This window comes from Ictidomys tridecemlineatus, chromosome 1 (assembly GCF_052094955.1).
Source record: "Ictidomys tridecemlineatus isolate mIctTri1 chromosome 1, mIctTri1.hap1, whole genome shotgun sequence".
NCBI classification, from domain to species: Eukaryota; Metazoa; Chordata; class Mammalia; order Rodentia; family Sciuridae; genus Ictidomys; species Ictidomys tridecemlineatus.
The window spans coordinates 109701644-109719336 of NC_135477.1; the positions used below are offsets into that span (position 1 = coordinate 109701644).

General features: G+C 34.1%; 1 protein-coding gene across 6 annotated transcripts in view; it reads left to right on the plus strand.

The window, feature by feature from the left end:
* The window catches only part of Pam (peptidylglycine alpha-amidating monooxygenase), a 177609-nt gene that overhangs the window by 137756 nt on the left and 22160 nt on the right, over positions 1-17693 (plus strand). For all 6 annotated transcript variants that reach the window (XM_021726890.3, XM_013358992.4, XM_040272976.2 and 3 more), the window contains 3 exons: positions 3175-3304; positions 15201-15317; positions 17487-17559. In XM_021726890.3, coding sequence (XP_021582565.1) covers positions 3175-3304; positions 15201-15317; positions 17487-17559 — 320 coding nt within the window. The remainder of the gene's footprint in view (positions 1-3174; positions 3305-15200; positions 15318-17486; positions 17560-17693) is intronic.

Consider the following 17693-nt stretch of genomic DNA (forward strand, 5'->3'; position numbering starts at 1 on the left):
AACTTTGCCATACTGAAAATCTATCAAAAGTTGATATTTTAATGAATATGTTCTAGGTGTTCACACTGCCTTTCCTCCCTGAAAATTTTTCAACCAAAAATTATTCTTTTATGTAACAAACCAATATTTTTATAACAGGTATGATTAGGCTCAAAACAATCCATGTGTCAATGCTTTTTTGCAGACTTTTCAAGCTCTTAACCAGTTAAGGGGTGTTTGATAGTTTGAAAATTCACAACAATATTAAAGTTCTTTACATGTTACTTCCAATATTTTATGAATTCCATTTTTGGTCCCAGAACAAAGAACTTTTGGTGACATTGGCATATTCTTTCAGAATTAATTTCTCTGCACCTTCATGAGTACTTAGCACCCAGTACTGTTTGGTGGAACACTGAACAGAAAGGTCCCAGGAGCTGTGATACGTTTCTGTGATATTAAATGAGAGTAATTAAACAATTCACATTTTTATTCAGTATCCTAACATTATCATCAGCTCTGTTCTAGGAATGAATAGTGGCCATACAAGTGCATTATAAGATAATAGGGTGTGTAAATACTAGTTCACAAGATAAGCAGGTAGATACTGGAGCATAGACTCAGTTTAGTCCATTTATTAGGCCATACTGTGGCCAAGCACTGTGCAAGATTGTTGACCAAACACTGAGATGTGATTCCTGCCTTGGAAGAATTCTACCTAGTTGTAATGGCTCTGGGATGTGAGACTCTCATAAAAGTAATTAAGTATATTGTCACCAACCTTGAGAATCATGTGGAGTACCAACAGAAGTTTCTGCAGTTGGGGAGTGAGTATAACAGAGTGGCAACTAAATAAACACACTATAACCAAGCTGAGAATGAACAAAGTACAGCCTTTATCTCAAGCAATTTCAAACTATTTAAATCATTTTCTTGGGGGAAATGATGTATCCACCCATTGAGCTATCTTGGTGTCTCTGATTATAATTCTTAGACCTTATTTCTGGAGTTAACTTTAAAAAATATAGTTTTAATCATGCCACCTCATGCTTTAAAACCTTTTGTGTAGTTCCCAATTGCCTGTGGCAGCAGTTTGCAACCCTTTTTCCTGCTTTGACAATCAAGCATGATAGACAATTCATGCTATTCATCTACAATTCCATTCAGATCCAATGCTACGCCCAATGTTATATACCAGTTCAGGTGTGCCAACTCTGCCTCATCTTCTTAACTCGAGAAGGCATATCATAATACACATGAGTGAAAATGACATCCTCGTGAGCTCAGGTGTATTTCAAAAGTAAATTGTTCCAAAACTCTGTGCTTTATTGCTACTTATCATGTACTTGCAGTATGCCTTAAGCATAATCATAGCATAGGTCAAAACACAACAGCTGAAAACTACAGACTCTCATTGTTAAATGTCTCATTGTGTAGTATACAATGCAATAATTTTCTTCTCTGATTTCAAAGCAGATCTCAGAGTTGGCTTATCCTGCCCCTTGCCTGCCCCCTCTCCCCAAAACACCAAACACAAACAGGATTCCTCTCCAGTTTTCTAAACATCTTGAAACACATTCTGAAATCATAAACATCCTCCTGTGTTCTGAGTGGACTATTCTCTGCCCTCTCTATACTCAGCAAGCTCCACCCCCTTACCTTTTAGTGCCCACACAAATATTGCTCCTCTGAGAGATCTCCCAAATAGACCTTCACCCCACCCCTGTCCAGCCCAAGCAAACTTCAGTCAGAAGTGTAGACTGATGCCTGTCTTCCTGCACTGTTGTGTCAAAAGTATTTGGTTCTTATTGTATCCTATTACATTCCCATCCTTTTTTAAAAAAATATCTCTATTATATCTTTATATTTGTCAAATCCAAAAAAACACATTTTACTTCTTTATGTTTCCAGAATCTAGTATAGTTTCCAGAAATCTAGTAAACACACTTAGAAAACACACTTAGGAAATATTTGTCAAAGATGCTTCAGCAAAGGTTGTTGGCAGATTGGTCTACTCTTTTTATTGATTATACTGTTTTGTTAATTTATATTACAGAAAAATTAAATGTGAAAGATAAAAATGATTTGAGTAAAAAGGAACTTTTTCTTTTTATATATTTGGCAGAATTATTTTTTTAAAGTTCTTATTCTCACCTCAGCATCCTCTCAAGTTTTCAGGAGCTGATCATACCCCCGAGCTTCCCTTCTTTCATCAGTCATTTTAATACCTATTTTTGAGGATTCCACTACATGTTGCCACATCCTTCAGAGGGTGGGAAGGAGAAATGAGACTAGAATTGCTATTTTTCATCATCTCTGTTGAAGTATTTGAGAGGGAAAGAAATATTGGCACTGATACAATAGCTTTCTCAGTAACCTTCATAATTATATATCCTTAGTTATTATACCAACTCTGTACCTTGTACCAGATTATTTATGAGTATGTTTAGAAAAGGGACTAACACAAATAAACCCTGGTCTTCTGTGAGGATAAATGTTTTCTGATCAGAAATGAAAATAACTTGGAAATCATTCACTCTCGATGCTTTTTTGTTTGTTTTGTTTTGTTTTTTCCTTTGTCTTGTGGTGGGCAACAATGAATTACAGAAAGGGAAAGAGTGTCTCATTTTTATAGGTACACTAGGAGAAATGAGATTCATATCTTATATGTTCGCTATACAAGCGATAATCAATGAATGGTTTGTTATGAGTGCTATTGTATATTGAACATCCAGAATTTACTCAAAAGAGAGAAGAGTGAGAGAAGAAAGTGACAGACTTACTGCCCATTCTTACTATTTCTTTACAACATTTAACCACTTTATATTAAAACGATGCCATATCTATCATTGCAATAGTTTCCAAAGTTACCAATTTAAAGAAAGAATCATATCAAGAAGGTAGAAGTTTCAAATTGGCAGGCAGGCATCTTACTAGAGAGAGAGAGAGAGAGAGAGAGAGAGAGAGAGAGAGAGAACACAAATAACTTCAAGACAAGTTTACAGGCACTTGGAACATTTCATAGCACAAGAAGCTACTTAGCATGTGCATGTGGTATGATTTACGTAGAGCACGGCTTGACAATTTCTTTGCATCTAGTGATGCTAATGCATGAGCTTTTTATGCCCATTGTGAATATTGGTGAAGTTATCCCAGTTTTTGTTTTTACTCTAAATGTATGGATTTATCTTTTAGATTTCCATGTAGAGGAGGCACTGGATTGGCCTGGAGTTTTTCTGTTGCCAGGCCAGGTTTCTGGGGTGGCTCTGGACTCTAAGAATAACTTGGTGATTTTCCACAGAGGAGACCATGTCTGGGATGGAAAGTAAGTAATATTTTTCCTTCACGGCTTAAATGAAAATGAAAAGTGGTGTATATCATTATTATTAAAGTAAGAATGATGATGAGAAGACTATTATGTTGATTTTTCATTTTGATTTTGGGGCTGGGGGAGGAACACTATACAAAATGTGTCTGGTACATCCATCTAGAGACATGCAAACACTGGATGGCTCTCCTTATCTGATGTTAGTCACTAGTGATAAGTTTTCCAGGATTCATTATTAACAAATGACATGCAACATGATGGTATTCTAAGTGTATTGAAGTATATCTTTGATTATTTCTTCCCCTCATTCTCTAATTTTAAAATCCAGGAATATGGTTAAATGTATGTTTTATATTTGCACATAATCCTACATATTCTGTACATGATTTTTATGAGAAAAATATACTTATATCTTTATTCTTTTAATGTATGACTGTGATCCTTACTAGAGAGGAAATCTTGTGCATTTTTAAAACAGAATGGCCTCACCTACTAGTTTATGGAAAGAAAGTTGTACCAATCTTCCTCCTCCTTGAAATTACCTCCTCTTCCCAAGGGGAAAATATTAAAAGTAGTCCATTCTGTACTTGCTAAAATATTTCAAGACTACCAAGAAGTTAATAATGATAAACAACCATCTAAGGAAGGTTACTGGTACATTTCCTGTCCTAATAAAAAAATGAGTCTGAGTGCATTGGGCTGTCTCTCCATCATTCCATGGCACACATAACAATTAACCTGGATACTATGATTGGAGCAGTTTGGCCACCACATGTGTGCAGATGGTCAATACCTTGGCCTTCACATTTTGATGTAGATTAATTTTTTTACTAGAATTTGTTCTTTTAATGAGCACCAAAGAAAATGAAGGCTGTCTTATTTTCCTGCTTTTTCCTCTGGGTTGTCCTTTCATTCTGTCTTCTACTATCTCTTTAGAGGGATTTTTACTGAAAATGCCCAACACTTATTGAATGCTTACTGTTGGCCTACCAGTGTTATAAATATTTACATAAATTGTCTTATAACAGGGAGTCTCTGTTACCACTCATTTTTCAGATGAAAGACCAAGTATTTTCCCAGTGTCACGTTAGCAAATGGCAGAGTCTGGCTTCAGGTCCTTTACATCTCACTCAAGTGGGCCCGCTTAACCAATTGGTGATACTGCATTTAATAGATTTATAAGCACACTCACCTGATTGAATTTTGAAAACTTTCTTCCAAAATTTAACAGGTTATTTTAGTTCTTCTTATTCATTTATTTCACCACAAGTTTACATTTGAAGGTAAAATTTAAAATATCTTATTAATTAAATCTAACAGTTCTTCTCCTTTCATGCTTAAAACCACAGAATCTCATTTGGAATACTGATATCTACATGTATAATTCAGTTTTATCCACTTTCAGAGATGTTGATCAAACTTAATTATGTTAAACTCACTCTGCTACATATACATATATGAAGTATTCTTTATGCACTTGAAGATGGAATAGGGCATCATTTCAAAACAGATTGGTAACTGTTATCATTTAATTGTTCTTTCTAGTTGTCACACTTGGAAGTGAATTCTGAGAAAGAGATTATTTCAGAGTTCAAAGCAAACAATCAAACTTAAAATTCCCATTCATACATCATCTTAGTTGTTATTGAACATCTAATGGTATTTTAACAAGTGCTTTTAAAAGCAAACTATCACTATTCACTGTGTTGTACTCGTCATTTTAATGAATATTGCTACATTTTCTGCATGGATTTCCAGCCACGTTTTACCAGACAAGAAAATTACAGCATCATTTTCTCCCATTGATACTGTTTCAGCTGGCTAAAACTAAATTGGACAAAATCCAAGTTTCCCTTTTAACAAGATATTCATTCCAAGTAAGCAGCAGAAGCTGGAATAGTTCAGTAGAAAGAGAGATCCATAAAGACCAGCTTGGGGTAGGAGATGACACACAGCTATGAAAAAGAGCCATATAAGAACATTTTCTGTGGCTTATGTGGCAGTTCTATCTGAAGAACTGATTTTTTCCTGGCACCTAGTTTTCATCTGGATAACCAGTATCATGTAGTTGTTTATTTCCATTTCATTGCCAAAGCCCTGGTGTGTTCACCCTGGCAAATGGCATCAACCAATGGGTACCATTGAAAATGCAATGCTTTATAGTGAACTGCTGATTTTATTCATTAAATCTGTTTTTTCTTTCTACTTCATCTTTATCTGTCAGATGTAAGAACATTCATTATCTCTCATTCTCTCTGTGTTTCTGGTATTGCATGTTGGCCTCTGGCTGTCTTTGTAATCCATAGTTTTAAGAAAAATTCTTTTTCAACCCTCAGATTTCTGCTTCCAACCCAGTCCCTGCTTTATTATTCATGAAGAGAATTGGAAGTGGATTATTCTGTAATTATTTCTTTAAGAAAATAAATTTGTATTTCTTCAAAAAAAATTAGATGTGGCTCTGTTGTTTGGTCATGCAATACCATCCTATCTACCTATCTATAAAACTGTATAAATATGTTACTCTGTATTAATTAGAGTACATATTTTTCCTTCTCCATTAAAAATCCAAGGATTGTATGAAGAAGAAGACAGCACCTTCCAGTAGAATATATGATGTGCTAATGAGGGACAATGTAAATTAAAGATTAGGTGGAAATCGCATTCTTATTGCTATACTGTTTGGACAGAGTAGTGAGAAATCCTACTATCGATTTTTCTTAGAATCTTTCCTATCCTATTTCTTAAGTTCAGAAAATTGTAAATTCCATAAGATAATGGCTTGCTCTAAATCAAATCTAAGCACTCTATACCCCATAGTTCTTAGGAGATGATCATTTTTTTATGAATCAGACAGTGGTTGGAGTTAATAACCCCTAATTAATATTTAGTACCCCAAATTCCTTTGATACCATTGCATCAACTATCTTTATAAATACTATTACTCATCATTATTATCTGATAGCCCTGATCAGCTCTTATTCTTCTACTTAACCTTTGCTAAATGAGCATGGCAACTGAAGTAATATTATTAATAATAATAAACCACTTAATCTCCTGAAAAATGATTGCCACTTCCTTGTCAATTTGATTTCCATTTTCCTCCCATATGTACCTAACTTCAATATGGCTACTCTAAGGAGCTTCTTCTAGCAGAAGTAGGAAAAGCCTATGGCCAGGAGGGAATAATGAAATTTTAAAGAGCCTCTTGTCTGCCCTGATGTTAGGGCAGCATGGCAGCTCCAGCTCTTTAATCATTAAATTCCTCTCAGCAGGGGCTTGGTAGCACTTCTCTCAGTAACAGCTGTTCCTGGGACTCTATCTTAAAATCAGGACTGCAATCAAAGCCTTGCATCTTGGCCTTTCTTTCTTATATCTCTACTGTGGTTGGGTTGTATCAAATGGAATCCACATTACACACCCACTTAACTAAACTATGAGCCTTGCCATGGATTTGGGGGTGTTTAAAGTTGTGTCCTTTATTTCATTTGTCATTTCTTTGCAGAAGTTTGGAAGGGACCTTAGAAGTTGAGTTGCCTAAGATTCTGTTACCAGTAAGAGAGAAAACCCAAAACAAACTAGTTTAGGGAAAAAGAAAGTTTTTTTGTTTGCATAATGAAAACTTCAAGAACTGTGGTGGCCCTAGCAACATCACCAGGATCCATTTTTCAATTCATTTTCTCCTGGTTGGCTCCATTTCCAGATTGATTAATGTCCTTCCTTTCCCCTCACAGCTTCAGCATCACATTATTTCACTAGTCTTGAAGTAAAGAGAGCCTACATCCCTGATAGGGGAACAAAAAAGTCTAGGTTGAGCCTTTATAGCATTCCTTGGTCTGATTTATCTCTTCCATCCTTGAACTAGTTATTGTGAGTGGAGAAATGAAATCTACTCTTTGGCTCAGCCTGACTTGTTCTCCTTGAACCTGAGAGTACAGTCGATACCATCTAGAGTAAATGGGCTGAGAGTAAGGCAAACAAAGAATGTTGGGTCAGCCAAACAAAGGTTGAGGTCTCATTAACATAAAACAGTACAGTGCACACAGAGATCCTCAACAGGAAATGTCCACCAGAGGGTTATCTCCAGCCTCCCACTTAATGCATACATTTTTTTCTATACTTGTTCTATGCTTGAATATTTTGATGGCAAGAAATTCTCTAGACGTGGATATGTATCTCTGCTGTGGCTGGGTTGTGCCATGCATAACTCACATTACATAGCTATTAACAACTACGAGGCTTATCCCTAATTTTTAGGTGTTATATAATTATGAAATCCATTCAGATGTTATAAAGTTCTTCGTTGTGTTAAACTTAACTCTGAATTCACCCTTATGGCAATAATTCAGATGGATTTGTTCCCCTTTTTCCATGTTAAATATTTGCATTTTTGAAGAAACATGTATCTTCTGTATGCTTAATATTTCCCAGGTCCTCAACCAGTGTTCATGCTGATGTGATTACTTTCATCTAAGGCACTTTGGCTTCTCAGGGCTTTAATGTAGTCTAGAAGTGGCCAATAACTCATATAATTTATCTGGTCAGTGATGCTGTGATGGCTTTCTTTGATGTGGATTCTAGATATTAGTATTAAATGATTGGTTTTAAATGATTGTATTAATCTCATATATGTTGCGTTATGTTGAATTTGTAATCTCAGATCTTTTTATTTCATAAAATTATGCTGAAATTTTTAGCAGAAATTTATATGTATATGGTGTTTTTAAAAAATCAAATTCAAGACTTTATTCTAATTATATTTTACTTCATTAGATTTAGCATTGCACTTTTTCAATTGTACAGATGTTATTTTAATCCTGATTAACCAGAGGTTAAGCTATTTCTTTCAGCCCTGTGTTGTCTGTTTGATAAGCATGTTTTTTATATCTTTATAAGTGTTGTTTATAAAATATGAATACCTGAATGGTTGATTTTACAAGTTTTGTTCATAGAGAATTGTGGTCACAAACCATCTCTTCATCAATTCTCTGTGGAATTTTGCCTTAATCTGTTGTTTTATAAATCTGTTTTCTTCCTAACTTGGAGAAAAAAAAAATTAGTTCAAGATTTTTCTCACCTGTTGTCTGGATCCTTAAAAAGATATCTGTCTGGGGTTCTGCTTCTCCATCTGCAATTCTTTAGCACCTTAATTTTTTATGTTGTGGATTAAACCCAGAAGACCTCACATACTCTAGGAAAGTACACAACCACTGAGCTCCATCTCCAGCCCTCACACCTTAAAAAATAAAAGCCTAGAAAGCAGAACTCAAAGTGACTGAAGGGCACCTTGAATCTTCACATCTGACTGAGTTCTAAAAAAAGAAAGTTTACATATTCCACCCCTTTCTTTCATGTTTCCATTTCTTATTTTACTCAAGCCATTTCTTTCAGTTTTATGCCACTTTCTCTAATTCCTTATTTGACTCTTCTTCCATCTCTTCTGTATATATGCATTGAATTAGAATCTGGGAGATTTTTGAAGTCTAGTAAAGCCAATCCTAGTAAGAGAAAAAAAAAACCACTTATTTTTAGAGACAGGAGACCTAGATTTGAACTTTGTTTACAGTTTCCAAGCTTTGAGACTACATTAAGGTATTTGAACTCCAAGGTTCTCAGTTTCCTTATCAAAAAAAAAAAAAAAAAAAAAAAAAAGGCACGAGGGCTTTCAAACTGTCTCATACTCTTGAATGACAAACTGCACTTTGTTAAGCAACTTGTACCAAGTGGTCTTACTGACTGAACAGAAATCAGAGAGAGCAGGTGCCACAGACCTATTTCTTTGTTCTCTTTAATGCAATTTGGAGTGTTTCACGTTTTAGACTCATCAGGGCACTAAATAGTCATAGGGTTTTTTGTTTTTTTGTTTTTTTGTCTGCCTTCCTCTCTTCCTCATCACAGGGATTTTTTGCAAGTGCAAATACTCAGGAGTAGCTGTGTTTAACATAATATTAAGTTATATTCCACTTAATCTCTGGCCTTTGTATGGTATGTCTTTGCTTCCTAACAGCAATTGTACATTCCCACCTATTTTCTCACATAAAAACCTATGGTTCTTTCCCTGGCTCCTTAAATTTATATAATTACATTATATATTATATAATAACATTATATTTCAATTCTTTCTTCTGTTGCTATTCTTTTTATTTTGCATTCCTTAATTTTGATTGATGGCACAGAAGTTTGTTTTCCCCTTAGTCTAGCTCTTCTTGTGTGTGTGAATATAACAGTGCATTTCTTCTCAGCCTTATCTAAACTGTTTGATTAGCTGCTAATGTGCAAAATCATTAATAGGGAATTCAAACAGCTAAAATAAAGAACAGATGAATTCCAGCCCATAGGCCTCAGTTCAATCTTTTCAGTTGAGTGCTTTTTCAGAGAAGCAAACAAAAATCATCAGTGCTCCCGGCACTGTGTGAAATGTGAAGGGTATTATTATATCCTGTAAAAAGTTAAATGTGGTTGAAATAAAGACCTCTCTGCCACTTATAATGTGGGGTAGCTGCTTTAGAACATTAAATAGGCAGTTTGCTATAGCAACGGTGTATCCAGCTCTATAATCTGACTTGCATTTGTGAACTGTTCAAGGGTTAGCGTTCTTTGAATTACAAGAGTATATAAACTATTTTATTTGACTGTGTTTGACTGTGTGTGTGTGTGTGTGTGTGTGTGAGAGAGAGAGAGAGAGAGAGAGAGAGAGAGAGAGATTTCTCATTTAAGTAAAAAAGTCCATTTCTTTTATTATTTGCCCTGTGTAACATGAGGGAGCAACTGTTCATTCCATGAAACTCTAGCCATCCCCAGTGAAAGGATTAGGCCTGGACACCCAATCAATTGAATGATTTAATGTCCCTTGATGCTGTCAGTTTAAACATATAGACATCTGTTAAAGGGTGTCAACAAAGATTTTAAATGAAGCAGTGGGGCCCTCTTGAGTTGTGGTTAACTCCTTTACAGCTACATTCTTCCTAAGAATTCTATATTTTCTTATCTATTTTTATTACTAAAGTAAATTAATATATTTAAACTGCTATTAATATAAGTAGAGCATCTTAGAATTCTGTTTTGTTATATTTTCTTTCCTCTGTTATTATTCTTCTTGGTCTGATGGATTGTAATTACATTTCTCAATTAATAAATTAGAGTCCCCAATTAATAAATTCAAGAACTTGCATAATCAATGAGATCTTTGATAGATGTAGGGGAAGCATAGTAGTAATATGTACAAGTAATTATAAAGGTATGGAAAATTGGCTAGTCTTAAGAAATATATAAATTGCTCTTTTTTTATACACTAATAGCAGGAGTGTACTTTGTGGTAGCTAATGAAATAAACAATAAGGCCAAATTCTTAGTTGTTACATTATAATATGTACTAAAAAATAAGCCTTTTGTAAAAATATTTTTTAGTTGTAGATGAACAGAATACTTTTATTTTATTTATTTATTTTTATGTTGCCTGAGCATTAAACCCAGGGCCTCATTTGTGCTAGGTGAGCACTCTGCCATTGAGCCACAACCCTGGCACCAGAAATAATACATACCTTGATAAGTTGAGAAAGTAAATATATTCTGTTGGTCCAATTTATGATGATCAATATCTGACTTATTTACTGTCTTATGTAGTTTTGTTACTTATTTTTTTCAGTTACTTCACTTTCTGTTTCACAATTTACTGTTAAATCACCAAAAAGTAGGTAATGAAATAAAAATAGATAATCTTCAAATTACCTAATTTTACTGTTTATTACCATTCATAGAAATTTGAAGTCTCTAGATTGTAAGTTTAGAGGCCCACACACAAATTGTGTTTGTGACAGCAAACCATAAATTATTTGACATATTTTTTCTACATTTGTGAGCAGTGCAGAACAGTACCATGGATAAAGGATGTACTTCACTTACCTATTCATCAGCTGCAACATTTTCATTTGACCTGACTGGAACAGCACTGTGGGTCTGGATTATTTATCTTTCTTCCTTAACACAGATTTTTTTCTTGGAAGCCAAGCCCAATGTTTCAGATCCATGACTCCGAGCTTACATGACTGCCTGTGAATAATATTTATATTGTGAAATATTTGAGTGTCTAGAGAAATAAGCTAGAGCTATAAGAAATGGTTTAAGTTGTACAAGTTCAATGAATGCTCCTGAGAGGAAAAATCTCCTTTCTGCTCTTTCTACTTTTCCCCCATCAGTAAGTTGTAAGAATGTTGTACATTAAAAAAAAATGAGCAGAGATTTAGATCCAATGGTGAATATTTAAATGAATAACAAGATGGCTTTGTGTGGGGGGGGAAGTTATCTTACAAAGTTACTGCAATCCATTCTTGGAGAAAACCAGGATTAAGTAAATATATCAGGTTCATCACTCTGTAGACAGAAGATATAGAGTTAGGTGTGCTGAGTTCTTATATACTGAAGTCTTATAAGACATGTAATAGACTGTAGGATTGCTGCCATTATTAGCTGTCAGTGGTAAATTAGAACACTATCTTACATACAAACTTGATTGTAAAGACTTGCTAACTTCTCATGTTACTGAATTTTAGATAATGTAGAAAAGTAATGTGCCATTATATTCCATGCTCAAGCAAATGAACTGTAAGAATAAATGGAAATTTTAGGAAATAAAAAGGAGAACGGGAAATCTAAATATCATCAGTAGATTTTGTCTGTAGCAGTCTCCTAATTGTGACATTTAATACACTTTTACAAAATGGAGAAAACTAGGTAAATTATACAGAGAAAATTTCTGTGTCAGTTTTTACAGCTGCATGTGAATCCACAGTTATCTCAAAAATTTCCTTAAAAAAAAAGAGACATAGTAACTCCTAAAGCATAAGTTTCACATTATTTATATAATTATGGTGATTTTCAAGTACTGAAATGTTTCTGAATCATGAGGAATATAAAACTTGAACCTTAAAAAATGAATAAGGAGATTACATCCTGTTTCATACACATAGATGGGAAACTTAGAGCATACTGTTTAGATGTGTCAAAATTTCGTTTTCCAATAACACAGACAAGTTGAAAGACAAAGATCATTTATGGATGAATCCAGGGAATTTTGTTTCCCTAATGAATAATTATGATATTTTAAGTAAAAAAATAATATTGAAAATATCTTCAGATTATAATATTAATTTCTTGGTTTTCATAGTATCAACCATGAGCGACTGCATGTTTGCCCTTAAATCCATCTCTCATGATTTAATAATACCTTGTATATTCTTATACATCCAACAGTATTACACATTTCAATGTAATAATGGTCCCATGAACATCTTATATCTGTTTTGTTAGTGGTGCTACTTCCATTTCATTAATTTATGTATTTTTTAGATACTGCTGTGTGGTTTTAACTGCACAGGATAGCATATGTAAACAGTTTTACTTAAGTTTTAGGTTGACAAAGCTGAATCAATATTTTGTGTTCAATTGAATGCATCATTAATAAGAACTACTTCAGGGACTTATTGTTGTTATCTTTCAGGAATAAGATATATACAAAAGGCTGTAATAGTCAAGAAGCTCAGATAATGATGTGATGGATATTTTTAATGGCAAGGGAAAGTAATTTGCAAAATTTTTGTTCTTCTACTGGGACTTCACATAAGTTGTATAAAAATATCAACTTACTAATCAATGGATATATGACAAATGTAAGCAGTCTGTCACCTTCCCAAATTGCAAATATATCTCTGTAAATATTCAATGTTATTCAAATTGTTATTTTGCTTATTTGGTGGAACTACAAAATATTAATAATTTTTTACACAGCATTTCCCAATACTATAATGGAATTTCTATTTTACAGAAATATGCATTGATCATCCATTGACTTCCTCTGGCTGAAATACACACACACACACACACACACACACACACACACACACACACATACACACACATTTATATACATGTCTATGTCTTTGTTTTAAAAATATAAGTTGTTCTCTTGGTGTTTCATACATTTACCCTCATATTACATAAGCTTGGATTAGAAGACTTTGTCATTCTTTCCATGGACATATACAGTTTTTCTCTCTTATTTGTTGTTTTTTCATGGCTTCAGTTACTTAGTCAACCGTGATCCAAAAATATTATGTAGGAGATTACAGAAATAAACAATTAATCATTTTAAATTATACAGTGTTCTGAGGAGCCTGATGAGCTCTCCCTCTGTCCTTCCCAGAATGTGAATTATCCCTTTCTCCATTGTACCTATGCTAGATCTGCTACCTTTCAATAGTCACCTCGTATATGTCTTGGTTCCATCAGGCTGACTATGCTGGTATCATGTGCTTGTGTTAAGCTAACCCTTCTCTTACTTAATAATGGCCCCAAAGTTCAAGAGTAGTTGTTTTATTTAGCTTTTTTTTCCTATGCTGCAACTAAAAGACCCAACAAGAACAATTTTAGAGGAGGAAAAGTTTATTTGGGGGCTCACAATTTTAGAGGTCTCAGTCCACAGATAGCCAGCTTCATTCCTCAGGACTCTAGGTGAGGCTGAACATCATAGCAGAAGAGTGTGGCAGAAGAGTGTGGCTCACATGATGATCAGGAAGTTAAGGACTTTCCAGATATAAATATATACCCCAAAGTGTCTCTCCCAGGGACCCACCTCCTCCAGCCATACCCTACCTGATTTGGTTACCAGTTAATTCCATCAGGGATTAATTCACTCATTGGGTTAAGGCTCTCACAATCCAATCATTTTTCCTCTAAAACTTCTTATATTGTCTCACACATGAGCTTTTGGGGGACACTTCACTTCCAAACCATCACAGTAGTGATTTGGGCATTTTTTTTGCAATATATTATTATATTTTACTTTATTGTTAGTTATTTTTGTTAATCTTTCACTGTGACTAATTTATAAAAAATGTTATCATAGATATGTATGTACAGGGAAAAGCATAATAAATATAGGACTTGGTATTATGTTTGGTTTCAGTCATCCACTAGAGTCTTGGAAGGTTTCTCTTAAGAATAAAGACAGGAACTGAGGCTGTAGCTCAGTGGCAGATCACTTGCCTCGCATGTGTGAGGCACTGAGTTCAATCTTCAGCACCATATAAAAAACAAATAAAATTAAGGCATGCTGTCCATCTACAACTACAAAAATAAAAATAAAGACAGACTACTGTAATTTCTCAAACAGGCACTGAAATAAGTATAATGTCTATGACAGTTGTCAATTGAAGAAAATATATTACTAGCAATTTAGATAGAAATATAAATTTAAAACATATATGAACATGTGTATTCATAAATTTTATAATAACGAAGGTGCTGACTTAAAAAGCAGAAATTCACATATTCATCTTAAGTTTTTTAGTTAATTATTCCATAGTAAAGCTGTTGTGTTATATGGAAAATTTTTTCTGTTATTAAGCATATTTTTGTTTAAAAATAAATTGGTTTTGGTTTTTAAGCATTTTTGACATTCTGTTGATATCCTTATAATGTGTTCACATGTACCTATAGCATGCATAATAACATACTTTTATCATTACCCTCCTACTGTTATTATCATTACAGAAAAAGAAAATAAGTTACACTTTGTTTTGCAATTTGAAAGATTATCTGTTGAATTATAAAATTTGGACAGCTTTTAAAAATTTATATTTAGTGAGTGTTTCCTAAAGTCTTCCAGGGTTCTGTGAACATGCAGATTCAGGCTTGGAGGATCTGAGACTACATTTCCCCTATAAAGCCAATGCCACAGCTCCATTGACCACCCTAAATAGCTAATGGTATATATCATAACCCAAGAGACAAGAATGAAGTCAGTTGCATCTCAGCCCTTCTTTGGGTCTCTTAAGAATCTCAAGTGAAAGGTCACTTGAGTTTCTGGTTGTTTATTTTCATTTTAATGTGTTTTGTTTAGCTCTTTTGACAGCAAGTTTGTTTACCAACAAAGAGGACTTGGACCAATTGAAGAAGACACCATTCTTGTTATTGATCCAAATAATGCTGCAGTACTCCATTCCAGTGGGAAAAACCTGTGAGTTAAATGGCATATGTTGTTACTAACACTTGTACTATATGCATTGTATAAAATCTTGAAAAAATTTTTGGGGGGGCTCACAGTTTTAGAGGTCTCAGTCCACAGATAGCCAGCTTCATTCAGCTATACAGCTCCCCTTAAGAAAGTAGGAGACTAATTGGGCCAGTTCATCTTTTATTTTCTAAATAAGTGGTTCTAAACCTTGACTAATTATTAGAATCATCTGGGAAGCTTTCAAAAATTCCTCTTTTGGGAAACCTGTATTTATATCCTTTTCCCATTTTAAAATTGATAAGAATAAATTTCAAATACTATCCCACAAAAAGTATTTGAGGTGATGGATATGTTAATTAGCTTGATATAATCATGGCACATTATTACTATTATTATTATTATTATTATTTATTGGATATTGAACCCAGGGGTACTGTGCCACTGAGCTATATCCCAGTCCTTATTTTTTGTTTTGAAACAAGGTGTAAGGTATACAGTCTGGCCTTGAATTTGTGATCCTCCTACCTCAAACTCCCAAATAGTTTAGATAGAAGGAGTGCATCATCACCCCTGGCTAATCCTTGTACATTATACACATATATCATTATGTCATATTGTATGACACACACACACACACAATAATAATGTGTCAATTTGAAACTTTAAAAAAAGAATAGATTAAAGCCACTGATACACATGCTGGTCAGCTCTATTTGATACTAAAAGAAACTTTTTTTAACAGAAAATTTACATACTAAATGCATCAAGTAATCAGTGATAAGAAAAAATGCTTTATTCTCATCTAAATGTGAAGACTAAACAAATATCTTTTTAGCTTTCCTTAGCATGCATATGTAATTTGGCTCTGAATGCCATTCATTATTTGATCTTATTCCTAGATGGAATTTGACAGCCAAAAAAATGTTGGCTGATATTCATGGTCATTGAAAGAAAGGGACACCTGCTTAGAGTCTCCTCAACCATTGTAACCTGGCAGCCTCAGGAACTATACTCGACTCCATCTGCTTAGGCACAGGGAAGGCCAGCTCTTTGAAAGGCAGCAAGCCACTGCTTTGAATGCAGCTGCTTGTGGAGATGGCAATAATGAGACTCAGAATTTTCTGTAGTATTCTCAGATGATGAATCAGGGGCCAAATTCTAATACCAGCTGTACTACTTTGTCTTTGAGCCTGTCTCTTTGGAGCTATATCCATTACTCAGAGGCATCTTCATCCCAGAAAGGAATTAAGAGGGAAGGTGGAACAACTGCTGCTAAATCAACTTGGCCAGCAGCGGGGTGTTAGTGTTCAAAGCAAATCATAGCCCTTACTTCTTATAGCCAAAACAGTGATTTAGTTCAGTTAGTTAGTTGAGATCAGAGTGTTACCATCTTGGCCCGTGGAAGAATGGGCCAGGGTGGGAGCCGGAAACTCCCACACCAGGAGGCTAGAAGCTGCAGATAAGGCTTGTAGATTGTCAGATGTCCTTTGACCAGAACAACCTTAGCATACTATTCTTGTACTGATTAACTCTGTTCATGTTCCTTAAACTTGCAGGCCTCTGTCCACATCAGTGTATAATTCTTACTCAAGTCACCCACATTGATTGGCTAAATAAATTAATGGTTTTCTAGCTCACCACTTCACTTGATCTGGATGATCATGGCCCTACTGAAAGTTGTTTTCTTTGTGTTTTGTTGTTTTGGGGCACTCTTAAAAAAGTTAGAGTCATATTTTTACTATTTCATATTAACATTAAATTTTTGCAGTATATTTTACCTGTTCATTCTATGAAAATCAAATTTCTCCAGAAAATTTCTTTTATACATATTTCTAAAATGTTAATATTTATGATCAAAACTTGTTTTTAATTTGATATTGTTATTTAATATAACATACTGTATAATATTTATACTTCTCATATAAGCTTCATTTATATAGATTTTCATATGATTGATTAAATGCTGCTTAAGCTTTGTCACAAGGAAATCTATATTATGACATTATTATTATGTTCTGTTAACAATTCATTTTCTATAATAATATAAATTTATTAACTTATAAATGTGTATGGCTTTAATAGATTAATTAGAAGGGTTAATTACAAACAAACTACTCTTATGTATACTTAGAGAATAAATATGTAATTAAGACTGTAATTTTTATTTTGCAGGTTTTACTTGCCACATGGCTTGAGTATAGACAAAGATGGAAATTACTGGGTCACAGATGTGGCTCTCCATCAGGTAATCTCCCCATTGAGTGGTATTCAAATAGAAGATACCAGGGTTAAACTCTGGAAAGGTCTGAAGTTATCTAGGTCTTTTTCTGTGACTTAATAACATTAAAACAAGAATTGGATCAACTGTGTCCTGCTCAG